Source organism: Anabrus simplex, chromosome X, assembly GCF_040414725.1.
Source record: "Anabrus simplex isolate iqAnaSimp1 chromosome X, ASM4041472v1, whole genome shotgun sequence".
NCBI lineage: Eukaryota > Metazoa > Arthropoda > Insecta > Orthoptera > Tettigoniidae > Anabrus > Anabrus simplex.
In genome coordinates this window covers 160,344,559-160,369,816 of record NC_090279.1, presented here as the reverse complement: position 1 = coordinate 160,369,816, position 25,258 = coordinate 160,344,559, and the positions used below count along the sequence as shown (strand labels likewise).

The window sequence follows — 25,258 nt, the reverse complement described above, 5'->3', positions numbered from 1 at the left end:
CCAAGACTGACATAGTATAGTATTCATAAGATGCAATTTCAGATTTTTCTTGAAAACTGGTAATGCAATTTTTCCAGTTCTAGCATTAAGTCAGCAAAATTAGATAATGCCTTCAAAATAAATATTTGAATTGAAGTATAACAGGTGTTACCAGCACCCTTTGAAATTATGATAATATTTATTATTTTTGGTTTCTTAAAATAATAATTATACATTTCTTCTTATTCTTTGCTTCCTTCTCATTAAGGTGGATGGTTTTCGATTTTTGGAATTTTGGACAAAGAATGTGAGATTTTAGAACTTAAGAATCACAACCTGTGGTTAGAATACCTAAGGTTTTGTTTTTGCTTCGGATTTCAATAAAAAGAGGTCCCAAACTTAATGATCGCAAGTTTAAAGGCATTACATAAAATCAGCTTCATGGTAAGTATCGCACTTACACAACTAAGTATTTTTATTTTCCACCTTGTCAGTACACTAAATTGCTTAAGGCAACTTATTGGTTAAAAGTGGTACTTGTTTCGTATATTATCAACATCTTCAGCCACATAACACTGTTTAGATTACCAGTTTTAACCAATAAGTTGCCTTAAGCAATTGAGTGTATCGACAAGGTGGAAAATAAAAAATAATTGTGAATCAGTTTAAAAGTACTCGAAATGACAAGGTGAAAGATGGGATTTTACCTATCACAACTCACGTTTCGCATCTTAAATTGTGTCACGCCTATGGCAGGGTCTGAACGATTTCCCTTTTTTATGTGTACAAAAATATTTCTCCCATCCTCACCCGGATTTGAACCCAGAATGTTGAGCAAGCCAGTCAGAGTGCCATTCTCCTACTGAAATGTACCTAAAAATGAAATCAATCGTCCGGAGATACTGTGAGGGAGGGGAATTATGAGTAGGCCTATGTCTTACGATATTATTGAGCTGATAAAATTACTGCTGAGCCACCTTGAAGTAATAGCAATGATATTTGATGTTATTCTAACACTTTCATGATCCCCGTACATGGATGTTATTTTGCGCAGTGCCTAGCACAGAGCGAGAGGCTTTGATTTTAGTTGTAGTAACTCCAGCCGGATCATGTGGCAACACAGCGCTCCCGCGCCACGTGCTGTAAGCTGTCAGAACACACACGTTGTTTTAATAGGACTAAAAAACGAGGTGATGCTTCGTTTTCGTTAGTGGCTGTGTCACTTGTGTGGTCTCTGGAAGAGATTGGTCATTGTATGTCCTCACTAGTGACAAAAAGCCATTGGTTTAACACGTTAGGGGGTGCTTAACAAAGAGCTTGAAGGGAGTGAGCTGCGCCTCTGTTTTGTGACAGAGCATTGCTGTAATTAAGAATACCGAGCAAATTGGCCGTGTAGTTAGGGGCTCGCAGCTGTGAACAGCTTGCATTCCGGGGATAGTGGGTTCAAACCCCATTGTCGGAAGTTCTGAAGATAGTCTTCTGTGGTTTCCCATTTTCACACCAGGCAAATGCTGGGACTGAACCTTAATTAAGGCCATGGCCGCTTCCTTTCAACCCCTATTCATTTCCTATCCTATCGTCGCCTTAAGCCCTATGTGTATCCAGTGATTTCCCCAGAAATTTTCATCAGCCGGTCAGCAGGAATGAGTAGCCAGGTGGGGAATTCTACTTAAAAAAGTGAATATGATAAAATCTCAATTTTGATTTCACTGCTGAGTCTACAGGAACATCTACCACCAACAAGATAAACAGTGCGAGTGCAACTTTATCTATGGGATGAAATTCATGGTGTTTATTGTCACAGCGGAGCCGGTGACCTTAGGCCCCTTTAAACAGCAAGCATCATCTTCATCAATTCATTGGATACATTATAGCTGAAATTAATGTTGTGTATTTGTTAAGTCTTAGTGGTTGGCAGTATTCTACATAATGTACAGGCAGCTGTAAATGTGTAATAGCCTGGCTGAGTGACTCAGACGGTTGAGGCCCTGGCTTTTTGACCCCAACTTGGCAGGTTCAATCCTGGGTCAGTCTGGTGGTATTTGATGGTGCTCAAATACGTCATTCTCGTGTCGGTAGGTTATCGGCATGTTAATGAACTCCTGTTGGAAAAATTCCAGCACCTTGGCATCTCCAAGAACAGTAAAAGTAGCTGGTAAGACATAAGATAATAATTATTATTACACATTAAATAAATAATTATATTTATTTTACGTTCCAGTATGAAGCTAATGTTTGGGCACCTTTAAATTCCACTTGACTGAGACTGGAACAAACCTGGCTACATGCAGTCAGTTCAGCGGTCTACGTCTGAGCTACTACACCCAGCGTGTGAATGTGTGATGGTCTGTGACAGGTCAGTGGTATCAGTACTGGCTTCTCATCAACGTGGCTGCGGTTCTTATTCTAGTGAGAAGGATTTTTCAGATGAAATGCCTTGTCCTGTTGTTTACATTCAATATGATATAGGGGGTCCCGTGCTCATGATTGAGATATCAGCTGTCTCGTAAAGCTACACCTTTGTTTTGTTATTGTATTCAGGTGTGTCAACTCTCAAGTATCCTACTTCTAAGTGTGGCATTTACCCCAGGACTGCCAGTAGTTGAAATATTCTATAGCCTATGCTGTGCTATATTGCAAGCGTTGAAATTTTCAGCCTTCGCAAAATGCGCTCATTTGTGAAATTCAGTGCCACCTGTAGACTATTTTTGGGTAGAAATTCAGTATGTGCAGAATAAGTCTTACAGCATCATAAGGGATATGAAATGTTACAAATTTTATGTGGAATACCTTGTAGAAGAGAGATGTGTTCATTACATGTTATAATTCTCATATTTTGTTCCATATTGAAATGTGTTCATCGCGACAGCCAAGGACCCACCCGCCATCCCCTAGAAGTAGATTTACTTTTATAACCTAATATAATTTATCACACACCATTATTCATTGATCAAGCGTGCTGTAGCATTTCCATTGGCTGAGATACAATCAGATATGACGTCATTCTCAGCAATGAAGTGAAATGCATTCTGTCAACCAACCCGCGCGCAATAAAAACACAACTAAATGCAGTCTGTAAGGAAACAATGTATAGGGCAGACCAATAGCTAGCAGGCATTATAAATTACTTCAGCTTTTTGAATGCACTGCTCTCACCGCACGGAATGCTGAGAGGTCTTGCACCGATTCACGGCCCTAACCTGGGGGCTTACGACCCCAGATCCCCTTTGCTTGATCCCAGTCCAATGTTTTTGTCAATAACGTAACCTAACCAATCCATACCGATGGTTTTGTCACTAGCTGGATCTAACCAATCCAAACCAATGGTTTTGTCACTAGCTGGACCTAACCATTCCAGACCAATGGTTTTGTCACTAGCTGGACCTAAGCAATCCAGACCAATGGTTTTGTCACTAGCTGGACCTAAGCAATCCAGACCAATGGTTTTGTCACTAGCTGGACCTAAGCAATCCAGACCAATGGTTTTGTCACTAGCTGGACCTAAGCAATCCAGACCAATGATTTTGTCACTAGCCGGACCTAACCATTCCAGACCAATGGTTTTGTCACTAGCTGGACCTAACCAGTCCAGACTGTCACCAGCTGGATCTAACCAGTCCAGACCAATGGTTTTGTCACCAGCTGGACCTAACCAATCCAGACCAACAGCTTTGTCACTAGCTGGCTTGATAATTCACCTCAGCTTTTTGAATGGGCTTCTATAACAGTACGAAATGCTAGAGGCCTAACAGCTGCTTCATGGCCCTAACCTGGTGGCTTATGCCCCCCAGACCCACTTTGCTCGGTCACAGTCCAAACCAATCCGTACCAAGCTCAATAGCTTAAGTGCGGCCAGTATCCAGTATTCGGGAGATAGTAGTTTCGAACCTCACTGTCGGCAGCCCTGAAAATGGTTTTCGCCGCTTCCTTCCCACTCCTAGCCCTTTCCTGTCCCATTGTCGCCATAAGACCTATCTGTGTCTGTGCGACGTAAGGCAAGTAGAAAAAAAAAAACAATCCGCTAGTTCGTAAGTTGAAAACTAGCGTCGCCACACATAACAATGTACTAGTTCATAAGGTCAAGAGTTGGCAGCCCTGTGCACCGCACAATCACGACCATCGCGAGAAGTCTGCAAGAAAGAAGCAATTTACATTGCTATGGTGCCTAGATGTCTGCGCTGAAAAAGTGTTGCATAACTGATCTTTTGTAAACTAAGTCTGGTTAAAACACTATAGGAGATATTAGTTGACTATTTGGGGTCAGTCATGATATTGTAGTTTGTTAAGTTTGTACTTCCCATCTCAGCAGTCATTGCTGATTTGATGTGAGGTCACTAGTGATGTATTTACATTTACATTGATCTGCAATTGTTTAGTGCAGGCTGAGGTATTGACAAGCAGTGATGCATAATTCTTATATAAATGGAATAAATATTCCAGCTAATTCATTCTTGGTTGCCAGCATTTCATCCCAGTGTGCCAGTTTGGGTTCCTCAGTTGGTAACTAGCACAACTACCCAGACACGTGCCTAGTGAGTGCGGTTTTCCTGATACTGGGTTGGGGATGAGGTGAGAAGAAATGATGTGGCCGGATGCCTTTCCTGCTGCCAACCTAGTCAAGGAGCTAATGAAGATGAAATGAATGATGGTGAATGAAGCTGGGTAAGAAGGTGTAAGGAATCATCTGTGGCCTATGCAGAGGAACTGTCCCAGCATTTACCTAGAAGTGAAAATGGGAAACCACAGTAAACCATTCTCAGGACACCTTACGGTGGAGTTCAAACCCACTCGTCTCCCAAATGCAGAACTTGGATCCTTAACCGTAGCACGTTAACAAGTGGGAAGTTACTCCAGAGAATTAAGTACCAAAAAAGAGCAGGTACCAAGTGGACGGAAGAAAGGACGAGGATAACAGAGAGAGAGAGAAAGATGAAAAAGTGTGTTGTATATTCAGATCTAGGAGGAGTGGTTTTATTCGTAATCAAGGATGTGTGTGCAGGACAAAATGAGTCAGTTCTCTTCATTTACTTAGAAATTGTTGAAAATTCTGTTGGTCCACTTCCAGGCCTAAATTAATTAGTAACTTCTGTGTTTAAAAAGGTGGTTTTTTTCTATTTATTTATTTTTTTATTTTTTATTTTTGCTCCTTTTTGAAAGACATAAAACACCATTTTGCATGTTTTGAATTTTTGTTTGCCTTTCAGAGTCCTGGTAAATGTACATTTTATTTTTTCTCTTGTGTCTAAATATTCACAAATTATAATTGCTTACTCTCTTAAATGTATTAATTTTCTTTAAACATTCAGCCTTAAATGCTGTATAAATAGTTTTGTTAGTTAATAATTTTGCAACTGGGAGCAATGGGAAAATGATTCATTTCAAGGACTCAGCACGAAAACTTACGTATTTCATTTTTACGAAAAGTGAGTTGTAGATGGAATATCATTGGTTACCCATTGCTGCACCAGGTTGCAGAGGATAATTGTGAATGTTGTGTCTCTAGTCTCAGCAATCAAGACTTAATAATCAAGCTTTGCTGCAAAAAAAACATTTGTTATCCATTTAGGACGGTGGACAAACACAACAGTTCTACTTTTGAGGGTAAAACATCTGAGCACCAAGCTCAATAGCTGCAGTCGCTTAAGTGCGGCCAGTATCCAGTAAAAAACAGATCAGATGTAAGGCTTTTCAGGCGTTTGCTCTATTAACCAGCATTTCGTCTTAGGTCTGACACTAGGCTCATCAGAGTGTGATGTGTCAGACCCTACCCACTGACGCTGGGGTGTATGCAGGTGAACTATCTAATTAATTGGGAGATAGTGGGTTCGAGCCCCATGGCCGGCAGCCCTGAAGATGGTTTTCCGTAGTTTCCCATTTTCACGCCAGGCAAATGCCGGGGCTGTACCTTAATTAAGGCCACAGCTGCTTCCTTCCACTTCCTAGGCCTTTTCTCTCCCATCATCGCCATAAGACCTATCTGTGTCGGTGTGACGTATAGCAAATGGCAAAAAAATAAATATATACTGTATATCTGAGCAAGACCAGAAGAAAGGAATAATAATGTAGCGAATTGGAAAAAAATGTGAGGAAAAGGAATAGTGGGGAGACCATGTATTGTGAAGAATAGAGATGATACCTGGAAAAAACTGCGTCTGTGCAGGTGGGGGCAGAAATATGAAACCACCGAAAACCATTGTCAGGACAGCAGACAGTGCGGTCACTAAGTGACTGGAAGGTAGTGCATCCATAGAATACATACAGTATCACTAAGTGACAGCATGTGTGATCCAAGCCTCACTCCAGTGTTCACAAAACCCTCATAAATAAAAATGACATTTTCAACATGTTAGAATATCTAGAACCATACCATCAATTTTGTCAAACTCTGCCTTATGGATGCTTTTGTTGACATCTGTGAGTTGTTCGTTCTGTAAATTGTAAGAAATACATCCTGTGTTATCTGAGGAAAATTGATCGATGGATATGAGAATGATTTTTGTTGAGTGGATTTGGCCCTGTTTTATGGACGGATGCCCTTCCTGGCACTAATCCTATGTGAAGGGATTTAATTACTATCGCGTGTTTCTGTGGTGGTTGGTAGTGTGATGTGTTGTCTGAATATGAAGAGGAGAGTGTTGGAACAAACACACACCCAGTCCCCGAGCCAGAACAATTAATCGGACAAAATCAAAATCCCCGACCTAGCCAGGAATCGAACCAGGAACCCTCTGAACCGAAGGCCTCAATCCTGACCATTAAGCCAGGGAGTCGTACATGTTCAATTGATTAAAAATTAATTTTCTCAATTGCAAAATTGGCAATTGTAAAAAGCCTAAAGAGCTTCAATATTTTAATACAGTTGGATTGCCACGCCATTCCAGAACACTGGCAGCTAGTGTGTTGTTGTTTACTTTCAATTTTTGTTAATGTAAACAATATTCCTAACATTATTTCAGAAGGAGATGAATAGTGAGCTGCTTTTGAAATTTGCATATATGAATTTTCTGGGTACGCAATGTTGTTTCCTTCTTTAACTAACCACCCTTCTACTACGCTGGTGTAGCAGGGGGAGAGGTGATACTCCCACATGGCGTGTTCCAGGTGGCAGACAGGGGGGTCCTGACCGGCTTGCCGGTGGACTTGAGGGAAATAAAATACCTGTCATGGACGAAACACATAACCCCTGTGGATGGGGGACGCAGACGAAGAATACACCCACGGTATCCCCTGTCTGTCGTAAAAGGGGCGACCAAGGGATGATTATATTAGAACCATGAAACTCCTTGTGATTAGTATCACCATGCAGGGAACACCATGGGTCGCTTATACTTGCACGTAGTACCACTATGTTAGGTGTCAAATAGGTTTGTGATTAGTAGCAAACGAGTGCGCGACGGCTTTTACAGTACCTGTGATTAGTAACACTATATGAGTGACACCATGGGATGACGGAACCCAAGGTTCTGGCTTGCCTATGATTAGTACCCACTATATACGGGATAGTACGAGTCCCTGTGGTTAGTACACTTAGGTGATGAACACCATAGGTTTGCGTTGCCTGTCAAAGGTGCCGCAATGTGTGAAACGCAGTAGGTCTGTAATACATGTGCGAATTTCATTACCTGTGAGTAGTACCATAATGTGTGGAATATCGCGAGTCTACGCAACTCTTGATTAGTACTGCAACAAGACAAATATCATGGTTCTACTTTTCTAGTTATAAGTACCATTACGAGGGGCCGATGACTTGGATTTTGGACTCCTTTCGGCTACAGGCATCATCAATTCAGTATCGTGCTATAGAAGTAGTCCCTTGGTTAGTAATAATATTGTTTAACGCCAACTTCTGTGCATGTGAGGCACTGTGGGATGGTTCCACTGATTGTTTGAAATTTATATCCATCCATTCATTCTTCGTCCTCATGTTTTGAATTGTGGTCAGTGGAGGATTTGGGGTTTTTAATTTGTCATTTCATTTCGTACCATTAGGGGCTGATGACCTAGATGGTAGGCCCCTTTAAACAATCATCATCATTGTTTAACACTGACAAGAAAAGAAAAATATTGATGTTTATTATGCTCACGTACTTTGCTTGTTAGGCAGTAATGCAATAAATCAAATAAGAGAACAGAACCTAATATTAACTGAGTTATTAGGTATTTATTTCTCCTGTAAAGTTAGTATAAGGCGTGATCAAAAAGTTTCCATTTGAGGGCGTTGCTGCAGCGGACATGCAAAGTGGCGCGACTTCGATGCGGGTATATAAACACGGGCTTGTAGGCAAAGGGATTGGTGTGACAGTATTGTTGTGCTGCGAAGTGTGTGTTAAATGTGGCCAAACGAACTATGGCAACGTTATTAGCGAACGTGTCCAAACAAGACCAACATGCTGTTATTCTGTTCTTGGCTGCCGAAGGACAAACACCATCCATCGGAGAATGAAGCCTGTGTATGGGGCAGCATGTCTGTTGAAAACCACTGTTGTGGAAGGGCACACCAAGTTCTGTGCATATCACGTTTCAGCACAAGACTCCGTTCGATCTGGGAGCCTAGCCTCATCCATTACGGACAACAACAAGCGGGTGGTGGATGAGGGCTATAGTCCTGATCTCTCCCCGTGCGATTATCACGCCTTCACTCCCCTCGAAAAGGCCTTGAACTATTGGCGCTTCCTGTCGGACGAGGGTTTGTAGCAGGCGGTTACGGACTTCTTCACATAGCAGGACAGTGTTTTTCCACACAGAGATCTTCAACCTGATGTGTTGCTCACGGTGATTTTGCCTTATTGGCATCCTGATTCAGGACTGTATGGCTGTCGAATGGAAACTTTTTGATTGCCCCTTATACAATGGATTATACAACATTATTGTGGTAAGCCCTTCAGTTATTGAAAAATCCCTCCGATAATACAGCCTACAGTGTTGACAATCCTAGGATTAATTATTCTGATTGCGCCGCAGGAACTGCTCGTGTTGGATGAGGCCGATCGACTTCTGGACATGGGCTTTGAGAAGGCCATTACCACTATCCTGCAGTACCTTCCTCGTCAGCGCCGTACAGGATTATTCTCTGCTACTCAGACTAAGGAGGTACAACAGTTGGTTCGTGCTGGACTCAGGAACCCTGTGGTGGTGACTGTCAAGGAGAAAGGAGAACATGATGAGTAAGTGACTGACATAACCATAAGATATGCTATAGTCATCTGTTGATGCTATGCTTCCCGCAGGCTGCATGGGACGTCTGTGAATGATATGGCTACATCCGTTTCTGTCTTTGTAAAAAAAATTTCTCATTACATTCCAATTTGTATAGATAAGAAATGTGTTTTTCCACCATTCAATACACAATTTATTTTAATAGATTAAACTAGTACCGGTTTCGGCTCTTTAACGGCCATCATCAGCTAGTACATGATTTGTTTTAGCCATTAGACAATTCACAAGTTGTTATTGTATTAGGCATCCGGATGTCTAATGGGGGATGGAAATGTATACAATAGCATATAATTAAAATATCAGTAGTCAGGGTAAAAAGTTACAAATTAGAACATGAGTATGTAAAACATATTAAAAACACACAGGCCACAATATATGACATTTAAAAAGTTTCAACACATTAAAATGGTACGTATAGGTAGACGCTTGTTAAAAATTTTCAATTCATGCTACATAGATTCCATTCTTCTGTCCTCCGTGCAAACAAATAACTCAAGAGAAAATATATACATTATTTCTACAATAGAAAGCAGTCGTCAAGGAAACAATTAACTGAGTTATTTGTTTGTTTTATTCTTGTCAATCTTATGTTAATTTTAAGGACACTTCCTCTAAAGCATTACTTTGTCAATTTTTATATTTTTCATCTAAACAGTGTTATGTGGCTGAAGATGTTGATAATATACGAAACATGTACCACTTTTGACCATTAAAAATTGCCTTAAGCAATCATTGTATCGACTAGGTGGAAAATAAATAAATACTTAATTGTGAATCTATTGATGTGCGATACGGACCATGAAGCTGATTTTATGTAATAGCTAAACACAATGGATACAGCAAAGAAATGGTCAACAAAATCATTCACAAAATAAAATCACAACCTAAAACTAAATTAGCAAAAACAGCCAAACCCAAAAAAGACTATGCCCTATTTACCTTTAACAACACCCACATATATACTATAACTAATATTTTCAAGAAGCACAACATAAAAACAGCATTCAAAACCACACACAATAGTACCAACATTATACATAACACTAAAACAGTCAATAATAACAATAAATACAACCAATCAGGTGTCTACCGTATCAAATGTAACAACTGTGACATAAGTTACATAGGACGTACAGGCAGAAACTTCACCATCCGCTACAATGAACATATAAATGCAGTAAAACATAACCATTTCTCATCAATAGGCCAACATGTAGAAGAATCCAAGCATAGTTTCACAAACATCAATAACGACATGACGATACTAAATATAAACTCCAAGGGCCCCCTGCTCAACATAACCGAAGATTTCTACATTTCTTTAGACCAATACGCCAACCCCAATCATAACATTAATGATATTACTGAAAAAACCAGCATCATTTTTGACAAAGCCATTCCGACATTAAAGAATGATTACCTCAAAATAGTAAACACCCGCTCTAACAAACCAACGAATCACAAGCCTGACCCCGCCCCTACTTCTCCAACGGCCACTCCTTCTTCCCCTCCACCTACATTCCCCTCCACAGCTAATATGAGCCCCAGACGCACTCGCAGTAGAATACAACAAGCCTTCAAACACATCGGCACAAGACTTCCACAACAACTATAGTAAGTACTCTTTTCATACACACACTAGGCATTCCTTCATACACACACTACCGGCATACTTATATCACCTTATCTTTACTGACTACAAGAACAAACGTAGACGAGAGAGGTGTTACCACCAACTACTTCTAAACACAAGCTCGAGACCTGCTGTTTGCTATATTGAAACTTGCCATAGTATATCACAAGTTGGGATATATAACACAACAAAATTTCTTCATGACAAAGGCCCATATCAATAAGACGTACAACAGTTTCAGAATGTTCTCGAAGATTACCTTACGCAACTAAAATCAACATAACTTAGAAGCAAAGGAACTGCACGGAGGACAGAAGAATGGAATCTATGTAGCATGAATTGAAAATTTTTAACAAGTGTCTACCTATACGTACCATTTTAATGTGTTGAAACTTTTTAAATGTCATATATTGTGGCCTGTGTGTTTTTAATATGTTTTACATACTCATGTTCTAATTTGTAACTTTTTACCCTGACTACTGATATTTTAATTATATGCTGTTGTATACATTTCCATCCCCCATTAGACATCCGGATGCCTAATACAATAACAACTTGTGAATTGTCTAATGGCTAAAACAAATCATGTACTAGCTGATGATGGCCATTAAAGAGCCGAAACCGGTACTAGTTTAATCTATTAAAATAAATTATGTATTGAATGGTGGAAAAACACATTTCTTATCTATACTTTGAATCTGTCAATACGGAAAATGAAATTTATAAATAATAATTCCAATTTGTCTCGCTTCTTTATTTTGGTCCAGCCACCTTTTGCTGGAACATCCGACTAGCTTTTTCTTGGCACGATTCTCACGAAGTTCTGCCAGGGAATGGGTGTCTCCTGCATTCGCCTTAACTGGCCAAACCATTTCAGCCATGCATCTCTGTCTTTCCTCCATTATTAAGTTTACCTGCATGACTCTTCTGATGTAATAATTCCTCATTCCCTCCCTTCTGTCTTCTGCATAGCTGATCTTAGAAACTTCATTTTACATCCTTGTAGTTTAATAATGTTCCTTGTATTTCCTCCTCCTCATTCGAAAAATTGTTCTCAGGCTTGGAAATGCTAATTTCACTTTCAGAATCGGTCAACAAATCATCGTCAATATCGATACTTTCGCACAACCATCCGTAAATATCATCAGCTTCCATGCCACGAATGGTGGATGCCATGTTGATAACAAAATATAAACACAACAGCGACGAACTATCTCCAAGGAAAAAACTACTGTTACAACAAATTAACAGTAGATGGCAGCATGGAACAAGAAATGTCCAGGGAAATACTCCATAAAGCTCGGCACCATTTGCACTACACTCCAACATTGTACCCCAAAGGGTTAAGCTTTACAGTGTGATGTGCACCCCGTCCCTCTCCTCCTCCCCTGGTTTTTTTAAATTTTTAAGTATGATAACCCTATTCAGAGCTGCCCATTGCATTGCTTCTAATCTGGTTTTCATATTAGCAGAGAATTGTGGAACCTAGTGTAGTCGTGAAGAAGCAGGGCACTGCGTATTGGAGTTTTGCATGTTTCATAAATCTTGTTCATGTTTGATCTACCTTTATTTATTTACAGAGGATCATTGTTATTTTTTATTTCTTGATTTCAGCAATACTGAAAAATTGGCAACTTCAACACCAGCATCTCTGACCAATTACTACATCATCTGTGAGGCCGAGAGCAAATTAGCTACCATGTTGGGGTTTCTCCGTGCTGAAGGTCGGGAAAAGAAGTATATGCTGTTCTTGCCTACGTGCGCGTGTGTCGAATATTTCTCTGCCATTTTACGAGCGTGAGTATTATGTAGAATCTTCTCTCCTTATCCTTTATTATTTCCAGAAATATTATTTTTTCTTCTGATCATTTATTTATTTATTTATTTATTTATTTATTTATTTATTTATTTATTTATTTATTTATTTATTTATTTATTTATTTATTTATTTGTTTGTTTATTTATTGTGAAACCCTGATAATACCCACCCTCTTAATACATTGTGTAGGTCCAGTTCTTGTCCCGTTTATGGGGTTAAGTATGAAGTGAGAGGAATCTTCATAACGAGTTTTTATGGCTGGTTGCCCTTCCTGATGTTAACCTTATCAGGGGAGTTAACGAGATTAAATGAATGGCGTGATGTATGTTAGAGGAAGGGAGAGGGTGCAACCTAGTGCTGATCCATAGTGTACTTCTGTTGAATAGCACCAAGGGGTGTGCTCAAGGATTAACGTCCCAATCCGTCCGACGAATCGTCATCAATAGTGTCATATAGCACTCACTCCATATGAGCATTGTGGAGAGGTTTGGAATTAAATCCAGGCTTTTGGCACGAAATAGTATAGCACCACCTCCCCTACCCTGCCCGCCAACATTCTGAGAGTAAAAATGTTCTCATTCAATGGGACTTGAACCGGCTAACCATAGTGCCCAACACTTTAACGATCCTGGCCACCAGGTAGGCATCCTCTCAATACACTATTCCGCATAATGCCCGTTTTTCCTTCAGCTCCCTTCACATCTCATATAAGACTTTAAAAATTATCATGCATGTTGTACTTGAATTCTGCCTATTATGCTGTGAGCTTGCATCCGGGAGATAGTAGGTTCGAATCCCAGTATCGGCAGCCATGAAGATGGTTTTCCGTGGTTTCCCATTTTCACACCAGGCAAATGCTGGGGCTGTACCTTAATTAAGGCCACGGCCGCTTCCATCCAACTCCTAGGCCTTTCCTATCCCATCATCGCCATAAGACCTATCTGTGTCGGTGCGACGTTAAGCCGCTAGCAAAAAATATTACTATTCGTATTCAGCAATGCTTGGAATAGAAGTTAAATTTTCATCATTGCTAGGGTCATTAACTTGTAAACTATTCTCCCCTTTACTTGGTCCTATTACCTCTGCTTTTTTAATCACATACTCTTGCATCGAACAACACCGTGACCATTGTTTTGTTACCGCTTCTCTCTCACTCTAATATTCCTATTCCTTTTTGGAGAATTTTGCTCGTCTTGTTTCAGGTTTCCTTGACTTATTGAAGTGTCTGTGTGGTTGAATGTTTCACTTCAGAAATTCTTATATTATATGAAATCATAGAAAATCGTGCTGGTGTCACAACCGATAATAAAGGAGTTGAAGAAGACTAATGCAGCATAATGCCTTGCAATGATGTGAGTGATACAACAATTTATCAGTACTGATTGTCATGCTTATGAGAGTAAACTCAATTTAATTGTATGAAGATCCACAGCCTGTTTCCAACTTCAGCCGGCTCAGGAATGGAGTGAATGAAGCCCCTATCTAGTGGCGAGGATAGGAATGTTGCCGAAGCCTGTCGCACTTCTCTGGGGCAATGATTAATGACTGAAAGATGACAGGGAAACCAGACTGAATAGGGAATAACATGTCCTTCCTCCGCTTTTTCCAGCACAAATTTAATGTGGAATGACGGGGATTCGAACAACGGAACCCAGCAGTGAGAGGCCGGCACGCTGCCGCTTGAGCCACTGAGGCATTTTAATTGACCGGGCGAGTTGGCCGTGCGGTTAGGGGCGCGCAGCTGTGAGCTCGCATCCAGAAGATAGTGGGTTCGAACCCCACTGTTGGCAGCCCTGAAGATGGTTTTCCATGGTTTCCCGTTTTCACACCAGGCAAATGCTGGGGCTGTCCCTTAATTAAGGCCACGGTCGCGTCCTTTCCATTCCTAGGCCTTTCCTGTCCCATTGTCACCATACGACCTATCTGTGTCAGTGCGACGTAAAGCAAATAGGAAAGAAAAAAAATTAATTGTATAAAAAATCAGGTTTGTTTGACATTGTGGCTGAATGGTCAGCATTTGTGCCTTCAGTTCAGAGTGTTCTGGGTCTGATTCCTGGTTTTATTGGGGATTTTATTCACGTATGGTTAATTCCTTCGACTTAGGGACTGGGTATTCGTGTTTGTCCCAATACGCTCCTCTTCATATTCGTACAACACACCCCATTACCAACCACCATAGAAACATGTAATAGTGAATACATACCTCCCTCCACACAGGGTTGCTTCAGGAAGGGCATCTCGCTGTAAAACAGGGCCAAATCCACATGTGCAACACAGTTCCTTTTGAATTTGCTTGTCTATTTCACGGCTGACTCTGCGATGTAGGGGTAATGTGTCTTCCTCATACCCGGAGGCCCTGGGTTCGATTCCTGGCCAGGTCAGGGATTTTTACCTGGATCTGAGGGCTTGTTCGAGTTCCAGTCAGCCTACTTGATTACAATTGAGGAGCTTTCTGATGGTGAGATAGCAGCCCCAGTCTAGAAAGCTGAAAATACGTCATCTCGTAATCTGCAGACTTTCAGGCTGAGCAGCGGTCACTGGGTAGGCCATTAGGGTTTGGTTTGTCTGTTTCATGTTTCTTTGATATATTGAAGTGTCTGTGTAATTAAAAGGAGTGTTTAAATCACTTTAAAAGTTCTGAAATTAGATGAAATCATAGAAAATCTTGACTTACTATTGTTGTCTTCCTCATAAGATACCTCACTTGTTCTGTCAATAGACCCAATTAAAGAACGTTGATGTGATTTGATAATTAACAAGCATGAGTTACAGTACATGGTGTGGAATAAGCTGTAGAGAAAGAAGATTCATTGTTCGGGTTGTGTATGAGACAGATTACATTTAATGAGTTATCCCTCTGTAAAGATTACGCGTAATAGGGCTGTTTCGTTAAGGGACTAATTCACTGAACTAGTATTAACCACAAAGATAGAACATACTATTTATTGCACACGACGCAAAACATGATACATACACATGGCTACCGCCTTTATACATCCCGCTTTTGTCTTCAATGTCCCATCAGGCCTCACACACCACCGAGTCCAAGTAAACATTGATATCCTGCCAGTGTCCACCATTTTTGAGGCCAAGAACAAATAAACATAACCAAATTTTCGTAACATCCTCCCACCTTTTAATCACATGATTAAAACCACTAAATTCACAACCAAAACAAAACAAAGCAAAGAAAAATCTACAAACTGAGACGAGATGGGATTCGTATCTTCCTCCCACATCTTGTAGTAACTACTCGTGGAACAGTTCTGCTAGAGACAGGCACAGCAGGGCTCTTCTCCAGGACCTCTTCTTCATTCTGCCACTCAGTAATGGGAGTTGCTTCCAGTGGATAGATGTTCTGCACAGGCCGGTCCAACTCACCACCAGCAGTCTTCACCTTGACCACCCTGATGACATTGTCCTTCCCAGGATATACAGCAACCACTCTTCCTAAAGGCCAGTCCATTCTACGTGCTCCATCACTTCCAAGGATCACTACTTCCCCAACCTTTAACTCTCGATGGGGGTTCGTCTGACCTTTCACCGGTTTAAGTTGTCCTAAGTACTCTATCCTGAATCTTTTACGTAATTCTGTCCTCAGATGCTGCATATATCTGAATCTCTTTCCGTGCCTTATCTGATCAATGTGATCAATATCGGGCACTCCCACCCTAGGAATATCCTGAAGAAACATTGCTGGAGTCAATGCTAGTAAATCATCACTGTCTTCAGATAAGTAAGTCAACGGTCGGGAATTAATAACTGCTTCAGTGTCCATTAATACTGTCAACAGTCCCTCGTAATCCAAAGAGGAACGACCTAAGATTCGTCGCAACAACTTCTTTAGCATCTGAACAATACGTTCCCAAAACCCTCCCCACCATGCAGCTGTGGGAGGATTGAATTTCCAAGCGATTCTCAGACAACTAGCTTCTACACTCACTTTCGTCCAGTCAAGATCACGGAACGCATTTTCAGCTCCCACAAAATTCCTTCCATTATCACTGTAAATAACATTTGGTCTCCCTCTCCGAGCAATAAATCTTCGTAACGCTTGAAGGAACCCTGGAGTAGACAAAGTCCTGATGAGCTCAAAGTGTACAGCTCTGTAAACAGCACATGTGAATATCACTATCCATGCCTTTTCACCCCCGCGGAGATGTAATGGGCCAGCCAAATCCACCCCTACAATCTCAAAAACAGAAGCATCTCGAATTTGATCCTCAGGCAAAGGTGCGACCTCTGTGGTAATTCCTTTCACTTGGTATCTTCTACACTTGACACAGCCAGAAATCACCTTTCTTATGGTTCTCCTACCATTGACGATCCAAAACCGCTCTCGCATAGTAGAGAGCAGAACTTGTACTCCAGCATGAGACAATTCCAAATGTTTCTCCATAATCATCATGTGAACTAGCTTATGGTTTGCAGGTATCAGAATGGGAGTAAGGAATAATTCTTCATCCTTTCTTCTTATTAACCTCGTCTTGACCCGAAGTAACCCACTTTCATCTTCAAACACATTGAGAGATTTGAGGGACGACCGCTCCTTTTCTCCAAGCATCTCTTGCATCACAATCTTCCATAGCCTCCTTTCAGCCATTTGCAACTCTTCCACTTCAAGTTCCTTTGAAGTGTGTCGTCCTCTTCTTCCGGCAGTGTTGTGGATGAATCGCAAAATCCAAGCTGTCATCCTGACAACTTTCGTGTACTTTGAAAAATAATGAAGATACCATTTTTCTTCTGGTTTCGCAGAAACTAAAACAGTAGAAAGTCCTTTCCTTTTCTCTTCGTTGACCTTTTCTTCATCAGGCATGACATCGTCATTAGGCCACTCAGAACTGGGGCATCTCAGCCACTGAGGACCCTCCCACCATTTCGACATCAGGAGTTTGGTAGCGGAGCATCCCCTGGAGGGTAGGTCAGCCGGATTATTCACTCCACGCACATGATTCCAACTATCAGGGCTCGACAATTGTTTAATTTCCTTCACCCGGTTGGCCACGAAAGTTCCCCAGACTTCTTTCCTCTTGATCCAGCAGAGCGCTGTTGTCGAATCCGTCCAATAATAAGTTGAAAGGTCTCCAATTCCTAAACTTGCCTTTACGGAGGAAGCAAGACGAGCTGCAATTGAACAAGCTAAGAGTTCCAACCGAGAAATAGTAGTTTTCTTCAGAGGTGCTACACGAGATTTCGCCTGTAAGAGTGTTACATTTGAATTTTGACCATCTTGTGATCGAAGGAATACAACTGCGGCATATGCTACGCCGCTCGCATCGCAAAATGTGTGAAGGCTCCAAGATTCCTGTGTTTCACAAGGTGCTATTTGTCTAGGAATTTTAATATCAGGCAATACGTTCAGTTCTTGAAGCCAATTTTCAAACTTTTCCCTCATTTCGTCCTCCATTTCTTCATCCCAGCTCATTTTCTTCCGCCAACTTTCCTGTAACAGCAACTTGGGTACTATAGAGACAGGACAAGTAAAACCGATGGGGTCAAAGATGCTCTGGGCAGCAGCCAATACAGTCCTTCTAGTGATCTTCTCACCAATCCTCGATACGTCAATTTGTTCACAAGAAAGAACATCTCTTGCTTTATTCCATCGAAGACCTAACACTGAAGTTACCTCAGAAGCGTATGAATCTCTTTCAGAAGAATTTAGCCATGTGTGCTCCCAGTTACGAAGATCGAACCGTGCTCTGCTCAGCAATGCAGTAGATTCTTCCATAAACGTACATAATTCCTCCTCATTGTCCACAGAAGTGATGCAATTATCGACATAAAAGGAGTTTCTCAACTTTTCAGCTGTCCCTCGGTAGTCTGTACTATGTTTCAAGTGTAGATCTAACACTGCTTCCAGCAGAAATGGGCTGCAATTCAGTCCAAATACTACTCGGCAGTGACGAAATGCCTTTAATTCTCTTCTCTCTATATCCTTCCACCATAAGAAGCGTAACCAATCACGGTCCGTTTCTTGGACAGATATCTGAAGAAAAGCCTTTCTAATATCCGAAATCACCCCTATCCTATTCTTCCGAAACATCAAGAGAAGTGTGGGGATTTGTAGTAGCAAATTAGGTCCTTTCTCGAGGCACTCATTCAATGACTTGCAGGAACCATCAAAAACTGGTCTCACCTTAGTGGTAGAGTTGTCTTTAAATATTCCTCGATGTGGTAAGTAGTAACATTGATCTTTGTTTTCTTCCTCTGGAACCTCTTCAATGATGTCCTCATTTACCCACTCCTGAAACACCTTTCCGTATTCCTCAAACTTTCCTTCCTTGATCAGCCTGTTCGAAACAGAGATCAATCTCTTTTCCGCTATCTCCTTGTTGTTCCGTAGATACTGACGGCTCTCCAGCCAAGGTAACGCAACTTCATATCGGCCATCGCCATTAATTCTTACTGTATTTTGAAAGTAGTTACGTGCGGCTTCTTCCATTTCTTCTCTCGATTTGTTTTCCACTGGATCAGATATGCCTATGGTATCCAAGTTCCACAAGTCAGCTATCGAGGCAGATTGAATGAACAGTGAGGTTGTATATGGAGCTAGAGTGTCCTTCTCCCCTTCCTTCAGTCTGCCTGTCACTGTCCAGCCAAACGCAGTCCTAACGGCTACCAATCCTGATTCAAGCTTATGCATTTCATCCATCAAAATATTTCTAGCAACATCAGCTCCTAGAAGAACTTCCACGTCAGTTGGATCACTTCCCACATCTGAGAGCCATGTCCTTTTCTCTCTCATCTCCTTCATCCAGGGCCCAAACTTCAACTTTGGAATTTTACCACAAATTACCTTCTGATCGATTAACTGCAATGTTGTACTATATGAACCATCGCAGCTGCTCACCTCTACGTTGTACACATGGTGGTCTTCTTCACAGGTCTCAGCGCCTCCAAACAACTTATGAATCATCGTCTCTGTTTTCAAAGGTTTGTATCCCATTTCCTCAGCCGTCTTCTTCAGGATGTAGGATCTCTGGGATCCACTGTCTATCAATGCCCGGACCTTCTTCTGTTTCCCCTTATGTGTCAGCTTGATACACAATGTTTGAAGAAACACCTCCTTTGTGGCACTCTGAATGTTCATGGAGATATTGCTCTGGTTTTCCCCACCTTCCCGAGTTCTAGGTTCAAGTTTCTCTTCAGCCCCTTTCACATTTAGTTTATGGCACATAACAACATGAGGGTTAGTGCACAAGGGACATCGGATGTGTGCCTTGCAATTCTTGGCTCTGTGCCCTAACTTCAGACATGCAAAACAACAGTTTTCTTTGGCTAGCTTGTTACGCTTTTCTTCCAAGCTCATTTGTTGAGCAAGATGACATTCCTTACTCTCATGTGGTTTACTGCAAAACACACACTTTCGCTTCTTGCCATCGAATTTCGCAGAGAACAATGAACTCGCAGTTGGTAGCGATGTATCTTCAGAAATTTTCCCTCTTCCCTTCTCTTGTTTTTTCCTATCGGCTAAACCGAAACCTGCCTGCGCAAAGGTAATCCTTTCTTCTCCCTCCACTTCACGTTTAAGGAAATTAAGAAGAGTCTCCAGTTTATCTTTATGTGGACTGATAAAATCTTCATTCCCTGATGATTGATTTCTGAGCCATACCCTTAAAACATCTTCAGGTAAGCACGATTCTACCAGGGGGAACAACATTGACCCATATTTATCTCTGGTTACACCTGTGGATTCTAATGCTCTTAACTTGCTCTCTAGTGTATCATACAAAGCGGCTATCCCTGATTTATCTTTCTTATGGGACACATCCTGGATAACTAACCCAATAAGCTCCCTAACGTAATACTCAGTCAAAAGATCTTCACGTCCAAAGCGTTCCTTCATACACTCTATAACCTTTGGATAGTTTTCGGCAGTGGCAGGGAAGCTATTTACCAGTTCTCTGGCTCGACTGTCAGGTTTGGTGCACTGAATCAGATACTGAAATTTATCTTCAGATTCTATATCACAATCATCATGGATTCTTTTAATCATGCTCCAGAATCCGAGCCAATCCTTTATTTCCCCCCCAAACTTGGCTAGTTCCAACTTAGGTAGTTTTAAATTCTTTTTAGCTGTAGATGAAATATCCGATCTGTGATCTTTAACTATGCCTATATTTTCAGTACATAAATTCGTCATCTTTAACTTAACTTCGTCCAAATTGTCTCTATATGTTTCAATTGCCTCGTACTCACGGTTATAAACATCGTCCTCTTGTTCCAACGTTAGTTCTAATATTTTTTCATCTAGTGGGGAAAGGTCAGCACTTAACCTCTCCAGTTTCATCAGCATCTTCTGTGCCGATTCCAGCTCAACTACTTCACTAGTTAAACTTCGCATTAGTTCGTTATACACCTTTGTAAACGACGCCCAAATTGGTTTACGTTGTTTCACTAATCTTTCCATGGTCGTGTGCCGGTATTTTTCACTGACAAAAGAAATCTTACGTACCGTATTCTATCGCAACTTTTCTTACTGTACGCGTTATGATCACGTTGGGGTCACCATATTGTTTCGTTAAGGGACTAATTCACTGAACTAGTATTAACCACAAAGATAGAACATACTATTTATTGCACACGACGCAAAACATGATACATACACATGGCTACCGCCTTTATACATCCCGCTTTTGTCTTCAATGTCCCATCAGGCCTCACACACCACCGAGTCCAAGTAAACATTGATATCCTGCCAGTGTCCACCATTTTTGAGGCCAAGAACAAATAAACATAACCAAATTTTCGTAACAAGGGCTGTCATTTATAGGTCTAGAGTTGTTAAACATAAGTACTGTATAACTTCTTTGCGTACATTACATTAACCTTCTCCCGTCCATAGTGTAATACTGTGTACCGCGGAAGCAAAGCGACTCCTGTTCATAGTGTTGTAAAGCGTACTTGCTCTTCCAATCGATTTCGTAAGCCATCTATCTGCGAATATAGCTGAGTATTGCTAGCACATGCACTAACTAGAGACCATAGATGTTGGTTTCCTTTTGCTGGGCTGAGTGGCTTGGATGGTTGAGGCGCTGGCCTTCTGACTCAAACTTGGCGGGTCCGATCCTGGCTCAGTCTGATGGTATTTGAAGGTGCTCAAATACGTAAGCCTTGTGTCGTTAGACCTACTGGCACGTAAAAGAACTCCTGTGGGACGACATTCCGGCACCTCGGCGTCTCTGAAAACCGTCAAAGAGTAGTTAGTGGGACCTATAAACAATAACATTGTTATTAGTTTCCTTTTAAAACGTGGTGACAGATGTAAACAAACTTGTTCTGCAGTTAATTCACTCCAAAGTAATTTATGCGATAACGAGATTGAACATTTGATGAACGATAATTCTAACTTAAAGTGTTAGTGGAGTTAGTGAAATGGAAAGTGAAAATGAAAGTATTAATATTAAGGGAAATGACGTATGTATTCGTGATGTCCGGTTATAGGCCTAAATTTCAATGGACAGATAAACTGTCTTACTGGTACGTTGAACCTGCGGACTGTTCACTTTCATTTGGTGAAATACGTATATTTCTAGCTTCATTAGTTTTTGTACAATGTAATTCTTCAATATGTTTTATGAATGGCTGCGTCTTCAGGATGATTGCTAAAAATAATTCATTTCATTCTGGGCATAACATACACTTAAAAATGGGCGGGAGAGGGTTAATGTGGCATTCACAATATTGTGCATGCAATATTTTTAATTTATTTTATTTATTCCTCCTCAAACGTTTGAAGTTGCCAGACTGACAAAAACTATTATACAATACAAATTCAGTAATCCAAGTACAATTTAGGATAAAAGGGTACACAATAATTCTGATGGTAAAGTAAAGAAAATCATCCTTAGTGACAAAGAAAAATAATTTCAATGATTTAATTAAGAGGGTGGTGTATGGAGATGATGCCTCAAGATCGATATTGAGGCTTTCAAAGTATGTATGCCCCAGCTCACAATGGTCTCATTTGGCACACCAGAGAGTCATAAGTAGAAGACCAATAGTTTAGGACTGGAGCCTCTTGTACCCAGCATGAGCCCTGTGACCTTGATGATGTCCACGAGGTTGTACTTTCTGAGGTAATAGGGATTCTTTGTTGAATATATTCTCTTTTTCCTTTGTTGACTTCTGTGGGCTGTTGCGCATATGATTCAGATCTGATTGTCGGATTGAGAATAAATCCTGTTTTGCTTCCATGTTTCTGAAGTTAGTCATGTTGATTCATCTTGATCCACCATAAACAGCAAGCCACGGACCTCTTCCTGTACTAGATACCCTCTGCACATATTGTATAATCCCGAATACCATCCACACTTTTTTTCTCGAAAATATCACTCTAAAAATTGGGTGCGGTTCTTATTCGAGCCTTTCATTTCGCAGCGCAGTACTTCATGCGTTTCAGGGAATGTTACATTTTTTAGTGTATTTTAGTTTTAAGGGTTGCCACTGGATTCACCCATGTATTCCAACAGTGTTCTGTCTTATGTATTTCATGGGATAATGGAAATTTGTTCTATAATATAAATGTATGTAAAACTTTTCTAAAGTCTGCTGTATTTTATAAGCTCAGTAAAATTATTTCTAAGTATGGAACAACCCTGGAATCAAATATCAGAACAATTGTGGTCGCCTTGACTTGGCAACCAAGCTTCTCAGCGTGCGCTCTCCCAACCCCAAACACACTTTCACTTTTCTTTTACCGTAAGCATTCGGCAGTAGTCAGTCTACAGTTTCACGTTCTTAGAGTGCCGTGTGTAAACGTGAATTCAACAAAGCGTTTGCAGCCTTTTACTGTAAGTGAAGAACTGGAAGTTATAAAGGAAGCTGAAATTATCAGAAATGGTGCTGCCGATAGGAAATACAATATAGATGAATCTTGTATTTGAGATTGGAGAAAGAAGAAAGATTTTCTTTTAAACAGTAGTGGTGATCGTAGAGCTTTCTGCAGGCAGAGTTCACAGTTTCCTGAAATTGAAAGGATTCTGTATAAATACATAACAAAAAGGCAGGAATTGGCATAGGGCGTGTCTGCCAAAATGTGCCAATTAAAAGCATTAGAAATCGCAAAAGAACTTTCTGCGCCAAAGTTTAAAGCAAGTCGAGGGTGGATCAGAAATTTCTATAAGAGGAATGGACTGAGCATTAGAAGGCGTACCGCAATTTCACAGCATGTTCCTACTGCCTATGAAGAAAAACTGTTTTCTTCCCAACACCATATAATTCGGTTGTGAAAGAAAATTTCGTATCTGCTTTCCCAAATTGGAAATGCAGATCAGACGCCCGTCTATTTTGAAATGCCATTGGGCAGTACTGTGAGTGTTAAGGGGTCAAAAAGTGTTATCTTCAGAATGGGTGGTAATAAAAAACAGGGGTGTATAGTAATGTTATTAATGTTATGTATACTTGCTGATGGAATTAAACTTCCATCGTACATTGTCTTGAAGAGAAAGACTTCTGAAAGAAAATCTACCTGCCGGTGATATCGTCATCCTGTCTTTTTCTTTTTCTTTTTTTTTTCCCTCCTGGGGAAAGTTCTTATTTGATCAACTGCAGTTTCTTGAATTACTTTCCTGTCTCATTCCATGTTTCATCCACTTTGATTTTGGATCTGATATCCGTATTTGCATTTCTGGTGTTGAGAATGTCTGCAACTCTTCTTTGAACATTGAAATCTTTCAGGTTCTCTTTCAGTTCTTTTGGTCTGGTGTTGTGTTAGTTGAATTTTCAGTCACAGTTGTATCTCTGCTTCACTTGGATTGTTGTCAGAGTTAATGTTTCAACACATTTTATACAAATACAGAACCACTTACTTGTAAGAATAATGTTGAGTATATTCCTGTCTTGATTATTATTATTATTATTATTATTATTATTATTATTATTATTATTATTATTATTATTATTTTCTATTCGTTTACTTTCATCTTTACATAATTCTTTACAGAATTTTAACGGACAGAAAAGTGTTTGCCATTCATGGCAAAATGAAGGATGCTCGCTACAAAGTATTCGATGCATTCCGGGCTGTAGACTCAGGTAAGTAGCAACATATTCCCCCATATAATTGTGGTTTGATGAAACGCTGATGCTTTATGTTAAGAATAGGTGTAGCCTTTGCCTTTTATGCTGTATGAAATGAGTTCCTTAGAGGTTACTGACTTGCATAGAAAAATTTTCAGTATTGTATTTACTTGTGATCTTCTAATTTCATTATCATCATCATTCACTTGTGAACTAATTTCATCATTAGAGCCTGATTATTTCCCTGATGGAACAAAGGCCTCCCTCATCTTCTTCTAGGAACTGATGTCTTGGGCATTCTCATCCTCAGTGTTCCTACAGTTTGCCTTACTATATCTGATCACCTAGGCAACAAGTGTCCTCTTCTCAGATACCACTCTGTTACTACCTTCGTCCACTTCTTGGACCGTATCTCCTTTTGTTCATCCTTTAGTCCAGTTTTAAGCCTTATAACAGTGTTACGGAGACAATCTTTCAGAGAAATACATAGTAGATTTCTTTCCATCCTTTACAGACAGACTAGAAGCTGGTTGCTCAGTTTTATAGTTGCGGACAATAACTCTGTACCTTGTGTGAAAACACAGGTGTCC

The 25,258-nt window shown here is 40.5% G+C and overlaps 1 protein-coding gene across 3 annotated transcripts in view; it reads left to right on the top strand.

Moving 5' to 3' along the window:
• LOC136886484 (ATP-dependent RNA helicase DDX55) overlaps positions 1-25,258 on the top strand; it is a 73,443-nt gene that overhangs the window by 5,054 nt on the left and 43,131 nt on the right. For all 3 annotated transcript variants that reach the window (XM_068230996.1, XM_067159294.2, XM_067159293.2), the window contains 3 exons: positions 8,941-9,143; positions 12,443-12,625; positions 24,592-24,683. In XM_068230996.1, the coding sequence (XP_068087097.1) occupies positions 8,941-9,143; positions 12,443-12,625; positions 24,592-24,683 (478 nt within the window). The remainder of the gene's footprint in view (positions 1-8,940; positions 9,144-12,442; positions 12,626-24,591; positions 24,684-25,258) is intronic.